Below are 18,431 nucleotides of genomic sequence, written 5' to 3'. Positions count from 1 at the left end.
CAATTGAGGTGTTCCCTTGTTATGGGTATGATCTCTGCTTTCCATTTTTATCTATGGTACAGTGTCTTACAATCAATTTGACTGGACATATTCCTTCTCGGTTGAACTAGATGGACATGTGGTTTTTTTTTTCAACCATACTATGTAATATAGGACAAACGCAATTCAAAACCTAATGGTCAGATGTTGCTACAGATACAGTCAGTTTCACACTTCACCCATGTAACACATCTCAGTATTAACCACAGTGATACCACAAATTCACTGTTAAGAAGGTGATGAGGGCTCCTATACCGACCGAGGTGCTTGAGTAAAGTTCTGTGACTGCAACTACAGCGACAATATACCAGAGATTACCTCCTATTTTTCCACACATTGCATGTCGGAGGTTCTGGTGAAGATCGCCGTCAAGACCAAAATGTCTTCTAAGAAACCAATGTATTGCAACACATCTGCTGATTGGGAAATGCTGTATGGCTAACTCATTGGGTGGCAGAGGCCTAAAGCTGTTCTGCATATACAGGATCCCACCAAACAGTTCCCCATTTATCAGTTTTCTGAACTCTTGTAAGTGGGTAGGAGAGTTTGGTATTTTCAGAAGCCCTCCATTTTTACTTTTGGTGCACAGTTTGGCGAAAGCATTACAGATATGTTTCTTTAGAATAAGAGTAATGGTTTTAGCTAGGGCTAGCCACATTCAGAGCTCAGACTTAATGGTCCAGTATTGTAGTGTCATTGTGTGATGTGTTCATATGGTATCAAAAAGGAGTATATCTTTATTAGAAGCAGCACCACCATAGTACAGCGCTTGAAGGGGCATGCCACAATAAAAAACCTTGGTATGAAATCTGTATGACCCTTTGGCTTTCAGTGGTTATGAGGGCTGATAAAATTTGGCTAAAGGATTAAATAGTTTGTTTCAAGTTCTTTAACAAGTAACTTTGGAATTTACCTCTTATTAAAACTCCTTTCTGTACGCAATAACAGAATGTTCCTTAATTTTAAAGCTCACTTGTCGTGCTTTGGTTACAGCTACCTCTGCAGTCTACTAGCGGTGGCTAGTCTCATAGACAAGGAGCACAGCGCTTACAAGCTTTCTCTTAATTGACTGTTGTAGAGATCCACCCTATGAGTGGATGGGGATTTACTCGCTTGGCCAGTATTTGAGGCATACGCGGGGACACTCCGTGTTAAACAGTTCATCCGGTTTATTAATCATCAGCATAAACCACTCTTCATGAACATAATAGCGAGTAGCTTCCAGTACAATGTCCATTAAACATGCAGCTTTACCACATAAAGCATACAAAGTCTCTTACTGACCCGGTCAGCATTACTCAAAGTTTATCGCTCACAGGTTATCAGGGAAGCAGCCGCACTGGGTTCACTGTTCCAGACAGTGCCTTGCTCACTAGGCCGTCTACAGTTCCAGAGCCACAGCCGGGCAGTAGCACCGCTACGTAGAGCCGTCACAGACTCTACCAAGTCCGGGCCTTTCCATGTGATTCACAGGAAGTTCAGTCCCAGACACTTCCAACACACACAGGCCTTGCGGGACCTTGCACTCTGACCAATCAGGATCAAAACACACCCCCCTGTGACCAGACCTCAGACACACTATATAGTACGTGACCACACCCACAAGCGAGGTATGGATCACATGGTCATGACCTCACTACAGGTCCTATTTCATACAGCCACACATATACAGGCTTTATCTTGGGCGTTCAGACACACGCCCACATGCATATTCTGCGTAACATTTACAGCACCCCCTAGCTTTAACAGAGGTTACCGTTCCACACTGTACAAGCGCTGCTCAGAAGCTGGTTCGGTTGCTGGATCAGCAAGTTTCAGTGCTACTGTGCTTCTTGAGGCAGAGGCAACAATACATATGCTGCTAACATCAGAAAGTGCACAGTTCAAGCCAATGGCAGCAGGATACTACCATTGCAAAATGTCATTCAGGAGAGCACCACTCCTTACCCCGACAAGCAGATAGGCAAAAGGCAGGGGAGTAGTGCGTTCCTGATCGAGATCTTTAGACAACCTGTGTAAGACATATTTCTTTTGTTTTGCAGAATTGTATCTTCTGTTCACGGAGTTCTTGCTGCTGTTTCTGGGATAATTGTTATAACTTCCTGCAAAGATGTGAAATATAGCAGGTAAGTGCAAGAGAACAGGGTACAGAACATTTCCTTTGTGACAATTGTTTTGAGATATAAACAATATAAATATATATACTGTGTATATAGTAAAGGTAAGTTAGGGTTGGGGCTAGGGTTATGGTTGGGCTAAAGTTAGGGTTGTGGTTATGGTTGGGATTACGGTTAGGGCTGGGATTACTGTTAGGGGTGTATTAGGGTTAGGTTTGTGGTTAGAGTTATGGTTAGGGTTGGGATTAGGGTTAGGGGTGTGTTGGGGTTATAGTGTTGGAGTTAGATTTAGGGGGTTCCACTGTTTAGGTACATCAGGGGGTCTCCAAACGCGACATGGCACCACCATTGATTCCAGCCAATTTTTGAAAAGTCAAACGGTTCTCCTCCCTTCTGAGCCCTGCCATGCGCCCAAACTGTGGATTTCCCCCACATACGGGGTATTGGCATACTCAAGAGAACTTGCACAGCAAATTTTGTGGTCTATTTTCTCCTGATACCCTTGTGAAAATAAAAAAAAATGGTTCCAAAGTAAAATTTTTTGTAAAAAAAAAGTAAAATGTTCATTTTTTCCTTCCACATTGCTTTAGTTCTTATGAAGCACCTGAAGGGTTAATAAACTTAATGAATGTGGTTTTGCGCAGCTTTTAGAATGGTGTCACTTTTGGGTATTTTCTGTTATATTGACCCCCAAAACTCATTTCAAATGTGATGTGGTCCTTAAAAAAATGGTTTTGTAAATTTTGTTGGAAAAATGAGAAATCGCTGGTCAACTTTTAACCCTTATAATGTCCTAAAAAAAAATTATGTTTCCAAAATTGTGCTGATGTAAAGTTTATGTAAGTTTGACATGTGGGAAATGTTATTTATTAACTATTTCGTGTGATACCACGCTCTGATTTAAGGGTGCAAAAATGAAAAGTTTGAAAATTGCAAAATTTCCTTTTTTCATAAATAAACACATTTTATATTGAATAAATTTTACCACTAACATGAAGTACAACATGTCACGAAAAAAACATTCTCAGAATCAGTGGGATACGTTGAAGCGTTCTAGAGCTATAACCTCATAAAGTGACAGTGGTCAGAATTGTAAAACTTGGCTTGGTAAATAAATACCAAATTGGCTCTGTCACTAAGGGGTTAATTAGAGAAACACCTGTGGATGTATTTTAATGCACACTTAAAACACACTACTTCCATGTGTAGCATCATGGGAAAGTCTCAAGAGATCATCCAAGATGTCAGAAAGAGAATTGTGGACTTGCAGAAGTCTGGCTCATCCTTGGGTACAATTTCAAGATACCTGAAGGTGCCTCGTTCATCTGTGCAAACAATTACTGTATATGCAAGTACAAACAAGATGGGAATGTCCAGCCATCATAGCGCTCAGGAAGGAGACGGGTTCTGTGTCCCAGAGAACAACGTGCTTTGGTCCGACATGTGCATATCAACCCAAGGACAAAAGCAAAAGACCTCGTGAAGATGATGATGGAAGCTGGTAAGATTGTGTCAATATCCACAGTGAAACGAGTACTGTATCAACATGGGCTGAAAGGCCACTCTGCCAGGTAGAAGCCATTACTCCAAAAGAAACATAAAAAGCCAGATTACTGTTGGCAAATGCATACGGGAACAAAGACATTAATTTTTGGAGACATGTCCTGTGGTCTGATGAAACTAAAATTAAACTTTTTGGCCATAATAACCATCGTTATGTTTGGAGGAAAAAGGGAGAAGCTTGGAAGCCTAAGAACACCATCCCAACTGTGAATCACGGGGGTGGCAGCATCATGTTGTGAGTTTGTTTTGCTGTAGGAGGGACTAGTGCACTTCACAAAATAGATGGCATTATGAGAAAAGAATATTATGTGGCAATACTGAAGCAACATCTCAAGACATCAGCCAGGAAGTTAAAGCTTAGGAGGAAATGGGTCTTCCAAATGAACAATGACCCGATACATACTGCCAAAATGGTAACAAAGTGACTGAAGGATAACAAAGGCAATGTTTTGGAGTGGCCATCACAAAGCCCTGATCTCAATCCTACTGAAAATGTATGGGCAAAGCTGCAAAAGTCAGGTGTGAGCAAGGCGACCTACAAACCTGGATCAGTTACGCCAGTTTTGTCTGGAGGAATTGGCCCAAATTCCGACCAATTATTGTGAGAAGCTTATGGAAGGATATCCCAAATGTTTGATTCAAGTCATTCAGTTTAAGGGCAATGGTACCAAAAACTAATGAAATGTATGTAAACTTTTGACTTTGCGGTAAGTAATAAAAATGCCCTAAAGCATTCTCTCATTATTCTGGCATTTGGCAAATAATAACTATAGTAATCCTAATTGACTAAACCGTAAAGATTTATTCTGATTTCATGTCCGATATTGAGAAAAACACGCATATGTGTCTTTTTATATAGTGTATGTAAACTTCTAGTTTAAACTGTGTATATATACTGTATATATACACATACATATACACAAACAAACACAGAAAATGCTCAGGAATGTCAGGAATGTTTAGTCACTGAACACATTTCTTTCTTGACCTCAAATATTTCCTTATGTTTCTTACATGAATATTCATGTTCTATTTAGATGACGCGTTCTGTAATTATGTGTTCTCATGTACTCCTATGCATTAGGTATGCTCTTAATGATAACCTTTATGAATATTTTTCTAGAACCTAGAAAAGCAGGTCACCCACATCTCATCATTTGTAATCAGTTCTCAAGTAATATTTCTTATGTTTTCAACTGTGGGATAGTGTCCTAAAACATTTAAGAAGTTGTCTGCTCTTGGTCATTCCCCTTTTGTTAGAGGGATTAAAGGTTAAAAAAAATGTCTGCAGCACATGGGCACTATAATCCATGGCAACTTTGCAGTACTGGGGTCCAGGGTTCAAATCCCACCAAGGACAACATCTGCAAGGAGTTTGTATGTTCTCCCCGTGTTTGCTTGGGTTTCCTCCGGGTTCTCCGGTTTCCTCCCACACTCCAAAGAGATACTGATAGGAAATTTAGATTGTGAGCCTCAGTTAGTATTAGTAACACTGTTCTAACCCCTTTTCGACATAGTGATAGCAACAGTACCCATTTGCGAGAAAAAAAAACGGTCCGATTTCCGGACCGAAAAAACGGACGAGTGATATGCGAGTGTAATGCGATTTTTCCACGGGACATGCGTATGACATTCGTATGCAATGTGATTTTAACATAAGCTTTTCCATACAGCAGTTCTCTCTATGTAAAAACTCATGTTAAAATAGAATTGTAAAAAAAAACCTTTGTACATCATTAAAAAAACAAATAATCCTATATACAGGGTGGGCCATTTATATAGATACGGGAATGGTTGGTAATATCAACTTCCTGTTTGTGGCACATTAGTATATGGGAGGAGGAAAAACTTTTCAAGATGGGTGGTGACCATGGCGGCCATTGTGAAGTCGGCCATTTTGGATCCAACTTTATTTTTTCCAATGGGAAGAGGGTCATGTGACACATCAAACTTATTGAGAATTTCACAAGAAAAACAATGGTGTGCTTGTTTTTAACGTAACTTTATTCTTTCATGAGTTATTTACAAGTTTATGACCACTTATAAAATGTGCTCAAAGTGCTGCCCATTGTGTTGGATTGTTAATACAACCCTCTTCTCCCTCTCTTGACACACTGATAGCAACACCGCAGAATAAATGCTAGTCTAAGGGGGTCAGATTCCTTATAGGAATGCTCGGACCTGACACCCATAATGTGGTGGTGCACCGTCTTGCTGGAAAAACTCAGGCAACGTGCCATCTTCAGTGCATAAAGAGGGCAACACATCATCATGTAGCAATTTCAGATATCCATTGGCATTGAGGTTTCCATTGATGAAGAATGGCCCCACTATCTTTGTACCCCATATACCACACCATACCATCAATTATAGGTGTTAGGTCCGAGCATTCCTACATGAACAGTTTCCTGGAAAGTGCATCGGTCCTCGTAGGCCAGGGTGGGCCATTTATATGGATACACATAAATAAAATGCCTGATTTTTTTCCATTTATAGATAGATAGATAGCTTAAAAGCCAGCAGTTGCCGGGTACAGTATAGAACAGATTAGAATATAATAGATAGGCCTAAGTGATGTCAGCGGTAGTCATTCACGCTGCACAGACTCCCCGCCTGACCAACGGTGAACTGACAGCTTGGGAAAAATGTTCAGAAAGTTTCCCACGCTAATGAGTTCATCTCCGGTCAGGCGGGGAGGCTGCGCAGGCAGCTTTTCCTTCATTCCTCTGTTGTTTACAGCCCGTCCGGTCGCATTAGCACCGCTCCCGGTTGAAAACTATTTAAGTCCTTCAGATGGATTGCAGTGTGGGACATGACTGAACGGTGGACAGGTATGGGATATTGTTGCTTTTTTAATTTGGATTTTTTACAGGAGAACGATGGCTTCGATTGGATTGGGAGTTAAATAAAGATGGAAAAAATGTGTGTTTATTTATTTAATTTAAAGTCTTTATTGTTAATATCTGTGTATTTTTTTTTCACCTTTTCATCCTGTAATATTAATGGATAGGTGTCTTATTGACACCTCTCCATTATTAACCAGGCTTAATGTCACCTTACGATAGCAAGGTGACATCAACCCCTTATTACCCCATATGCCACCCGCTACAGGGCAATGGGAATAGAGAGGGTAAGTGCCGAAATTGGCGCATCTTACAGATGCGCCTTTTCTGGGGTGGCTGGGGGGCAGTTTTTTTTAGCCAGGGGAGGTGCAATAACAATGGTCCCTCTCTAGGCTATTAGTATCTGCCCTCAGTCAATGGCTTTCCCTCTCTGGCAGAGAAAATTGTGCAGTAGCCCACACATTTTTTTCCATGAATTAATCCTTTAACCCCTTTACCCCCAAGGGTGGTTTGCACGTTCATGAATGGGCCAATTTTTACAATTCTGACCACTGTCCCTGTATGAGGTAATAACTCTGAAACGCTTCCATGGATCCCACTGATTCTGACAATGTTTTCTCGTGACATATTGTACTTCATGTTAGTGGTAAAATTTAATTCAAATAACTTGAGTTTATTTGTGAAAAAAATGAAATTTGGCGAAAATTTTGAAAATTTCGCAATTTTCCAACTTTGAATTTTTATGCCCTTAAATCACAGATATATGGCACACAAAAAACGTAATAAGTAACATTTCACATATGTTTACTGTACATCAGCACAATTTTGGAACCAACATTTTTTTGTTAGGAAGTTGTTAGGGCCGCACAGCCCTCCATGTGCTTGCCAGAGGTAGCCTGACTGCCATTAGGTACCAAGATGAGATCCTCAGACCCCTTGTGAGGCCATATGCTGGTGCGGTTGACCCTGGGTTTCTCTTAATGCAGGAGGGCAATGCCAGATCTCATGTGGCTGTAGTGTGTCAGCAGTTCCTGCAAGATGAAGGCATTGAAGCTATGGACTGGCCCGCCCGTTCCCCAGACCTGAATCCAATTGAGCACATCTGGGACATCATGTCTCGCTCCATCCACCAACGTCACTTTGCACTACAGACTGTCCAGGAGTTGCCATATGCTTTAGTCCAGGTCTGGGAGGAGATCCCTCAGGAGACCATCTGCCGCTTCATCAGGAGCATGCCCAGCCGTTGTACAGTAAGGAGGTCATACAGGCACGTGGAGGCCACACACAATACTGAGCCTCATTTTGACTTGTTTTAAGGACATTACAGTCCACTTTAATTTTGTGTGTGACTTAAAATCCAGGCCTCCATTGGTTAATAAATTTGATTTCCATTGATGATTTTTGTGTGATTTTGTTGTCAGCACATTCAACTTTGTACAGAACAAACTATTCAATGAGAATATTTCATTCATTCAGATCTAGGATGTGTTATTTGAGTGTTCGCTTTATTTTTTGAGCAGTGTTTATATTATATATATATATATATATATATATATATATATATATATATATATACAGTTAGGTTCATATATATTTGGACAGAGACAACATTTTTCTAATTTTGGTTCTAGACATTACTGCAATGAATTTTAAACAAAACAATTCAGATGCAGTTGAAGTTCAGACTTTCAGCTTTCATTTGAGGGTATCCACATTAAAATTGGGTGAAGGGTTTAAGAGTTTCAGCTCCTTAACATGTGCCACCCTGTTTTTAAAGGGACCAAAAGTAATTGGACAGATTAAATAATTGTAAATAAAATGTTCATTTCTAGTACTTGGTTGAAAACCCTTTGTTGGCAATGACTGCCTGAAGTCTTGAACTCAAGGACATCACAAGACGCCGTGTTTCCTCCTTTTTGATGCTCTGCCAGGCCTTCACTGCATTGGTTTTTAGTTGCTGTTTGTGGGCCTTTCTGTCTGAAGTTTAGTCTTTAACAGGTGAAATGCATGCTTAATTGGGTTGAGATCAGGTGACTGACTTGGCCATTCAAGAATATTCCACTTCTTTGCTTTAATAAACTCCTGGGTTGCTTTGGCTTTATGTTTTGGGCCATTGTCCATCTGTAGTATGAAACGACGACCAATCAGTTTGGCTGCATTTGGCTGGATCTGAGCACACAGTATGGCTTCGAATACCTCAGAATTCATTCAGCTGCTTCTGTCCTGTGTCACATCATCAATAAACACTAGTGACCCAGTGCCACTGGCAGCCATGCATGCCCAAGGCATCACACTGCCTCTGCCGTGTTTTACAGATGATATGGTATGCTATTGATCATGAGCTGTACCACGCCTTCGCCATACTTTTCTCTTTCTATCATTCTGGTAGAGGTTGATCTTGGTTTCATCTGTCCAAAGAATGCTCTTCCACAACTGTGCTGGCTTTCTTAGATGTTTTTTAGCAAAGTCCAGTCTAGCCTTTTTATTATTGATGCCTATGAGTGGCTTGCACCGTGCAGTGAACCCTCTGTATTTACTTTCATGCAGTCTTCTCTTTATGGTAGATTTGGATATTGATACGCCTACCTCCTGGAGAGTGTTGTTCACTTGGCTGGCTGTTGTGAAGGGTTTTCTCTTCACCATGGAGACTATTCTGCAATCATCCACCACTGCTGTCTTCCGTGGGCACCCAGGTCTTTTTGCATTGATGAGTTCACCAGTGCTTTCTTTCTTTCTCAGGATGTACCAAACTGTAGATTTTTCCACTCCTAATGTTGTAGCAATTTCTTGGATGGGTTTTTTCTGTTTTTGCAGCTTAAGGATGGCTTGTTTCACCTGCATGGAGAGCTCCTTTGACCACATGTCTCCTTCACAGCAAAACCTTCCAAATGCAAGCACCACACCTCAAACCAACTCCAGGCCTTTTATCTGCTTAATTGAGAATGACATAATGAAGGGACTGCCCACACCTGTCCATGAAATAGCCTTGGAGTCAATTGTCCAATTACTTTTGGTCCCTTTAAAAACAGGGTGGCACATGTTAAATGGGTTGTCTGGGCTTTTCACATAATCTCAGTACATATCTGGGCTGCAGAATTAATGACAATAAGTAATTTACTTTCTGTCACTAGTTTGCACGGTTTTCTAGATATTCTGAACAGAACATTCAAGGGGGGGGGGTGTTATGGCATTGAAATGAGAACTAGTCGTAACCTCCTACCCTACTCAAGTGAAATTCTGAACTTCAACTGAATTGTTTTTGTTTAAAATTCATTGTGGTAATGTCTAGAACCAAAATAAGAAAAATGTTGTCTCTGTCCAAATATATATGGACCTAACTGTGTGTGTATATATATATATACAGTATATATATATATATACACAGTATATATACACCTATTCTACGTGTATACATGTATTCTATCTTTTGTATTTTAACTTGTCAGTGTGATTTTACTGTTTAGCCGCATATGAATTGCCGGCTTTTCAAAGGACACCGGTGCGTAAAAATCGGACAGCACTCAAATGATGCGAGTGCTGTCCGATTTTTTTTCTCGCACCCGTTGACTTGCATTGGCGAGTCTCGTTCGAGAATCGCAGCAATACGCAGCATGCTGTGATTTTTTTTCTCAGTCCGATTTCGGTTGAGAAAAAAAAAATCGCAAATGAGATGTCACCTATTGAATAACATTGATCCGAGTGCAATCTGATTTTTTATCGGATTGGACTCGGCCGTATTTCTTGCCGGTATGAGCCCTAAGTCTTATGTCAGGTGTCAGGAGCGCGAATCATACCTGACAGAAGCCGACTGTGTTATACAGCTAGCATCTACCTGTAACAGCAAAGACCATATTGAGCTCCAATCACTGCTGTTTAACCATTGCAATTTTCTTCACCACGAATACGCTATATAACAGCAGATAGCATCTGGTAACTCATCAAGTCCGGCTGGATTGTGTGAAGATAATTATGAATTATGAAAGACGTCATTTGGCTGTGAAATTTACTAATATCCAGACAACAATGGTTCAATAAAATTATCTTTGTATCCCCTTTTCCACCCAAGGCTGTTTGCACCTTCATGACCAGGCCAATCTTACAATTCTGACCAGTGTCACTTTATGAGGTAATAACTCTGGAAAACTTCAAGGATACCACTGATTCTGAGATTGTTTTGTGTGACATATTGTACTTCATGATAGTGGTAAAGTTTCTTCAATATGACTTGCGCTTATTTGTGAAAAAAATGGAAATTTGGCAAAAATTTTGAACATTTAGCAATTTTTAAACTTCTAATTTTATGCCCTTAAATTAGAAAGTGATGTCACACAAAATAGTAATAAATAACATTTCCCACATGTATACTTTACATCAGCACATTTTTTGAAACTTAATTTTTTTTTGTTAAGGAAGTTATAAGTCTTATTAAACCTTGAACAGTGATTTCACATTTTTCCAACAAAATTTACAAAACCATTTTTTTACGGACCACATCACATTTGAAGTCACTTTGAGGAGCCTACATGGCAGAAAATACCCAAAAGTGACACCATTCTAAAAACTTAATTCCTCAGGAGGTCAAAATCACATTCAAGAAGTTTATTAACCTTTCAAGTACTTCTCAGGAATTTTTGGAATTCAGGAGGAAAAAATGAACATTTAACTTTTTGTCACAAAAAATATTACTTTAAACCGAATTTTTTTATTTTCACAAGGTTAAAAGGAAAAAATGGACCCCAAAATTTGTTGTGCAGTTTCTCCTGAGCATGGAAAACCACTGTGAGAAAGGAAGGAGCGCCATTTGAATTTTTTAATGTAAAATTTGCTGGAACAATTAATGGATGCCATGTTGCGTTTGGAGAGCCATTTATGTGCCTAAACAGGGGAAACCTCCCACCAGTGACACCATTTTGGAAACTAGACCCCCTCAGGGAACTTATCTAGTTGTTAGGTGAGCACCTTGAACCCCCAGGTGCTTCACAGAAGTTTATAACATTGAGCCGTGAAAATTTAAAAAAAAAATGTTCCCACAAAAATTTTAATTTTCACAAGGATAGCAGACAATGATCCCCTAATTTGTTGTGCAATTTCTCCTGAGTATTGTTATCTATAATAATAAATGCCCTAAGCAACTTCCGGTTGTAACAACTTCCGTCCAGGTGTAACCGGTGACGTCACCGCACACCTCTTTCCATGTTAACCCTCAACACACACACTCCACTCACCTTTCACCATCTCCACTCACGTCCACTCACTCTTTCACTCCACATACGACCCTTTCTCTCACTCCGTCTCTCATACTCACGCCGTCATCGCCGCTGATCCACGATCCCCGACATCATCTTCCGCCGGCGCCATCCTGGATCCAGACGTCCTCCACGCCGGCGACATGTTCTTGCGGTGACGCCATTTTGGATCGGCGAAATCCCGCGATAGTCAAGATGGCGTCGCCGCAAGAACATGTCACCGGCGAGGACGACGTCGGGATCCAAAATGGCGTCGGCGAAAACTCGCGAGATTTCGCCGACGCCATTTTGGATCCCGACGTCGTCCACGCCGGCGACATGTTCTTGCGGCGACGCCATTTTGGATCGGCGAAATCCCGCGATAGTCAAGATGGCGTCGCCGCAAGAACATGTCGCCGGCGAGGACGACGTCGGGATCCAAAATGGCGTCGGCGAAAACTCGCGAGATTTCGTCGACGCCATTTTGGATCCCGACGTCGTCCACACCGGCGACATGTTCTTCCGGCGACGCCATCTTGACTATCGTGGGATTTCACGATACTCAAGATGGCGTCGCCGCAAGAACATGTCGCCGGCGTGGACAATGTCTGGATCCAGGATGGCGCCGGCGGAAGAAGATGTCGGGGATCGTGGAGCAGCGGCGATGACGGCGTGAGTATGAGAGACGGAGTGAGAGAAGGGGTCGTATGTGGAGTGAAAGAGTGAGTGGAGATGGTGAAAGGTGAGAGGAGTGTGTGTTGAGGAGTGTGTGTGTTGAGGGTTAACATGGCAAGAAGTGTGATGCTATCGCATCCTCCCGATGCGATAGCATCGGGCCATAATCTAGTAACCAATATGTGGTTAAAAACTACTTTTGAGGCACAGTGCAAAGCTCAGAGGGGAAGAAGTGCCATATTGGAGTTCAGATATTGACACGGCCCCTGAGGTGCCAGAACAGCAGAATCCCCCCTCCCCCCATATGATCTAATTTTACAAACTACATTCCATAATGAATTCATCTGGGTGTGCAGTCATACTCACATCACATCCTCAGATTTTTATACTATTGGGCGGTGAAAAAAGAATACTTAAATTTTTACTACTGAAATGTTTTAGCCACAAATCTTTAATTTTTCTAGGGGCTAATATAGGAAAAAATTGACCTTTGTTTGTTGGGAAATTTCTGCCAAGTATACCAGTACCCTACGTTTTGAATTTTTTTATTGTTTTATTTTGAATGGGGCAAAAAGGGTGATTTGAACTTTTAGATTTTTTTTACTTTTCACTTGCTTCAGTAGTCTCCTTAGGATACTAGAAGCTGCGATCATCCGATCGCTTGAGCGCTGCAGCCGTGCTATGTGTAGCAGAAATTCTCATCTGCTATGAGCGTCGGTCACGGGGCTGTGCTCAGAGCAGATCGGCAATGACAACCACAGGGGTCTCCTGCATACCCAGGGTTGTCATGCCAACCCATCGATGCTTTGCTATCATGTGACAGGATAGCCGGTGGGTGGAATTAGTAACGGTCCCGGTAAGCACAAGTGAAATGCCGCTGTCAAAGATTGACATCATTTAACTAGTTAACAGACGCGGGTGGATCGTTATTCCACCCATGGCTGTTAGGGGCACATGAATGCTGATCAGATCAGCGGTCATGTGCCTGAAAGATGCAGGCTGAGCGCCAGAGTGCACATCAAAGGAGAAGACAATTTATATGACGTATACATATGTATTATGGACTTTCATGGTCACCAGTGTGTTTTTTCATTTTTTTTTCCACTTTAATAAAGAATATTTTTTTTGTTTCTCTGTTAATGGGATTGGTCTTTGCTGGAGAACCACCCTCTTTCTTTAGTATGCATATAAGGATAGATACAGACAAGACAAACTGGAGTAAGTTACAATGAAGTAGCATGTATACTCACTAAACACTAATGTTGCACAGCAACAACAGATTAGAGATAGGCACTGCAGGTTTCAGAGATAGGAACAGGTTCAGACACTGCAGGTTTTAGGGATAGGTACAGGTTCAGACACTGCAGGTTTTAGGGATAGGTACAGTTTCAGACGCTGCAGGTTTTAGCAAAAGACCCAGACTTGTATACTAACAGGTTCAGGGATAGGGCCTAATTCAGACAAGGACAGACAAATGTACAGGTTCACGCCTGTGTACTCAGCCCCCAGGGTGGCAGAAACTGGAGACACAACACAGCAGTTGCACAAACACACTGAAGGACAATGTTGCAAAGGCGCATCCCAAAAGGTGGAGGTGCTTTAAATACCCAGTGCCTCTCAGAAATAGGCTGGGGACATATTAGGAATGCACATACTGTTTCTTTAAGAATCAGGAAGCGCATGCGCGGCCACCCTAAGGATGCAGCCAGGAAGTATGCACAGCTAGCAGAAGACACAGAGTTTACAGCACGGCCTGGAGTAGTGAGTAAGTCTGTGTCCCTGCATGTTGGGGGATGGGAAGCCATGCACGGATGACAGCATTGATGTTACAGTCACAGCAGTCACTCCGGGTCCCACTGCTCTCCATGAGACCCAGCAACTCTGAACAGAGGTGACATCAGTAATTACACCACTCATCAGTTGCCAAGTCATGCTGCCCTTTGTATGGTGGCCTCACATAATGCTCCACAGCAGATCTGGGCAAAGTGTGGCCCGAGGGCCACATCCAGCCCTCTGGCTGTCCAGGTCCGGCCCACGGACCGAGACAGCCATGGGGCTGCAAACCTGAGGTCCGCGGGCCACACCGTGCCCGCCCGCCATCTCGTCTCCCGCCCGCCCTCTGCCTTGTGCAGTCAGCATTGGTGGAGGAGGAGCCTCCGGCCACTTCCTCCACCAATAAGCGTGTGAAACAGCTGATGCGATGATGTCATGTCTGTGATGGTTGTGTACCGCCGGAGAGTCAGAAGCAGGGTGCTTGGGAACAGGACCGAGGTGATTATGTGGTGGATTTTTTTACATGGGGATTCTATGGGGGTAACAGCACATGGGGATTCTATGGGGGTGACAACGCATGGGGTTCTATGGGGGTGACAGCACATGGGGATACTATTGAGGTGACAGCACATGGGGATTCTATGGCTGTGACATGCTGCACATGGGGATTCTATGGGGGTGACGTACAGCACATGGGGATTCTATGGGGGTGACGTGCAGCACATGGGGAGGCTATGGTGGTGACATGCTGCACATGGGGCAGGCTATGGAAAGGCCGTATACTGTCATGCAGTATATGGGAAGGCTGTGTGGGGCTCATGCATTATATAGGGAAGCCGTGTGGGGCTCATGCAATGTATGGGGAGGCTGTGTGGGGCTCATGCTGTATATAGGGAGGCTGTGTGGGGCTCATGCCGTATATAGGGAGGCTGTGTGGGGCTCATGCCGTATATAGGGAGGCTGTGTGGGGCTCATGCCGTACATAGGGAGGCTGTGTGGGGCTCATGCCGTGTATAGGGAGGCTGTGTGGGGCTCATGCCGTATATAGGGAGGCTGTGTGGGGCTCATGCCGTGTATAGGGAGGCTGTGTGGAGCTCATGCCCGTATATAGGGAGGGTGTGTGGGGCTCATGCATTATATAGGGAAGCCGTGTGGGGTTCATGCAATATATGGGCAGGCTGTGAGGGGCTCATGCTGTATATAGGGAGGCTGTGTGGGGCTCATGCCGTATATAGGGAGGCTGTGTGGGGCTCATGCCGTATATAGGGAGGCTGTGTGGGGCTCATGCCGTATATAGGGAGGCTGTGTGGGGCTCATGCCGTATATAGGGAGGCTGTGTGGGCCTCATGCCGTATATAGGGAGACTGTGTGGGCCTCATGCCGTATATAGGGAGGCTGTCTGGGGCTCATGCTGTGTATAGGGAGGCTGTGTGGAGCTCATGCCCGTATATAGGGAGGGTGTATGGGGCTCATGCCGTATAAAGGGAGGCTGCGTGGGGCTCATGCCGTATATAGGGAGGGTGTGTGGGGCTCATGCCGTATATAGGGAGGCTGTGTGGGGCTCATGCCCGTATATAAGGAGGGTGTATGGGGCTCATGCTGTATATATGGAGGCTTTGTGGGGCGTATGCCTTATATAGGGAGGCTGTGTGGGGCTCATGCCCATATATAGGTTATGGGAATTTTTTTATTTTTTAAATAATTAAAAAGTGGCACCTTTCCTTTAATCAAGTTATCAAGAAAATCTGGTAGTCTAAGCAGTTTGTTTTCTATAAAGAAGTACAAGATAATACAAAAATGGAAACAAATGACTGGATACGAAATATTCAATTATGAGTGTGTTCTGAGGATAAAAGAAAGGTTTTACTGATACTATATTTTTTTACCCACAGACACTGGCTGGCTACAGCATATATATGGTTTGTAATCCCATACATGGTGTACGACACATATGCAATGTATCTCCGCCATTGGTTTAAGTGTAAAGACAGCAAAGTGTTAAATGGGAAAGATCACTTTTCTGCTGCGATGAACAGCCTTCTGAAGAAGGAATTCCTAATGCTTGTCCATCACATATCGATCCTGACCATCCTTGTGCCAATTGGACTGGTAAGTGCTCCAAACAGGAGAACTGAATGTGTTAGTTTACGGTAGTATGCCACTGTCGTAATAGCAGAAAATGTGAAAGAAACATTTCATTGCATTGTTTTCCCCAGAATCAGCGTCATTCTTGCCCATTGACTGTATGTGGTACTAAATGGGACTAAGCCATACCCCCAGACACAACCCATGGGTGTTAGTAGTGGGGGAAAATGCTGACATTTTATTTTTATTTATATTAAAGGTTTTTAAAGGGGTTTTCCAGGCTTGTGTAAACCACTGTATGACTGCAGACTGCTGAATCGTGACAGCATCCGGTGCGCACACTAACTTAATTCCCTGTTTTTGCTTAATTACGACCACACGCTGACTTATCTCGTCTGGCTTCTCTCCATAGAGGAGAATGGAGAAGAGCCTGGATAAGTCTAGTCTACACATGACTGCATGTATGCAAATGCTGGGGAATCGTGACAGTGTGCCAACCACACGCTGCCAGCAGTCTGCAGTCAGAGTCCCAAGCCCGGACAACCCTTTAAGCTAAGTTTCAAGTTGTGCTTGTTTTCTGTTCCAAGTGATCAATTCGCTGTGTAAGCGCATTAGATAATAAGATGAGTGCATACTATTTGTTTTTTTCTTAGTTCTTTATTAATTTCCTAATTCTTATATAAGAATACTATCTAGGGTACACTGTATAGACAACTGTGAAGTCATTACCACGTCTAGGGTCTTCTCCAATCTGGCCCATACAAGGGTCTTTTCACTAACAATGTAAACACTGCAGTTTACTTGTAATATTTTGTGTGATATTGTGATGGGAATTATGGTAACATTGAGGCGTGAGGATGTTTGTCCAATATTAAATGTAAGCACAGGTTTGTCCTCACTATACAAATCACCATGTAAATCCCAAATACCTGAAGCTATGCTAGCTGTAGTCTCATACTTGTAACAACACGTTGGCATACCACGCATTTCTCCCCGCCAGGTCTTATACACTGTATATACAATGGTCTTTACTTGTTTTTGCTTCTATTTTGCAGTTTATTAGAGGAGATATTGGCGATTTTTATGTTGGCTGTCTCCTAGTTGCAGAACTGAGCACACCATTTGTATCACTTGGCAAACTTTTAATACAGGTAAGTGTCAGGGTTCCATGCGTTAATTATACGACGGCTACTGTCTTTTGAGCAAATTAAAATCCTCAAACAGTTGCAGAGTCTTATGCTTGAGGGTACTTGGCTCTATACTGCTATACACTTAATTACAAGCTTTTTATTTTAATACATAATTATTCTTTACATTTTGACAGACATAACAGTTTTATTTTTACTAACATTGCTGCATGATATTTGCTGCATTTTATTATTTTTTTGCCCTGTTAAGCTAGTTTCGCTCTAGCGTATGGAGGGATGCGGACTTCCTCCGTGAAGCTCCGCCCACAGCCGCACCTCCTCCGATCAGGTCCGCCTCCGACGGCATGCGACCTGCGTACCTAATGCTAAAGATAGGGTACACATCCCTCCGCTGAACTGCGTCAAATGCAACAAGTTGCATTTTGTTGCGGTCGGCGTAGCGCGAAACAACGCAAGCGGAGGCATCTGCATACATCCGCATGGCCTGCGTACCCAATGTTAAAGATAGGGTACGCAGGACGCATGCAGACGTAGGCGGAGCTGAATTAAGAGGTGTGGCAGTGGGCGGGGCTTCAAGGAGGAAGAAGGCTGCCATCCCCAGCCCTGCCAAACGCTAGTGTGAAACTAGCCTTACAGAGATGATCTGGAACTGCCAAGAACCAGCAGCTTTACTATAAAAGGCAGACCTTCACATTCATGTGTTCACCTGGTCTAATAGAAGCATTGGCAAGCAGTCATTGTAGCTATGTAGACAGGAAAGGAGGCGACAGAAATAGTAATAAACTGCTTCTGTCTTCCCTTAGGGCTCTGGCTGAGCACTCAAGCTGCTCCTGATAGATTGGATGAGCATTAGGCTATGTGCATACGGTGAATTTTGGCAGCATTTTTTCCACTCCGAAATGGACCTTAAACGCTAGAGAAACCTTATGCCAGCTAATTCAATGAGAATCCTGAAGTGCTGTG

At 42.8% G+C, this 18,431-nt stretch overlaps 1 protein-coding gene across 1 annotated transcript in view; it reads left to right on the top strand.

Annotated features, from left to right (window-relative positions):
• The window catches only part of TLCD3A (TLC domain containing 3A), a 90,933-nt gene that overhangs the window by 56,967 nt on the left and 15,535 nt on the right, over positions 1–18,431 (top strand). The window contains exons 2-4 of the mRNA XM_073558919.1: positions 2,082–2,165; positions 16,128–16,344; positions 17,376–17,471. Coding sequence (XP_073415020.1) covers positions 2,082–2,165; positions 16,128–16,344; positions 17,376–17,471 — 397 coding nt within the window. The remainder of the gene's footprint in view (positions 1–2,081; positions 2,166–16,127; positions 16,345–17,375; positions 17,472–18,431) is intronic.

The sequence above is a fragment of the Dendrobates tinctorius genome, unplaced genomic scaffold (genome assembly GCF_039654945.1).
Source record: "Dendrobates tinctorius isolate UK_male_01 unplaced genomic scaffold, ASM3965494v1 ptg000263l, whole genome shotgun sequence".
NCBI classification, from domain to species: domain Eukaryota; kingdom Metazoa; phylum Chordata; class Amphibia; order Anura; family Dendrobatidae; genus Dendrobates; species Dendrobates tinctorius.
Note: the sequence above shows the minus strand (reverse complement) of the source record. Positions and strands in the feature narration are given on the sequence as shown.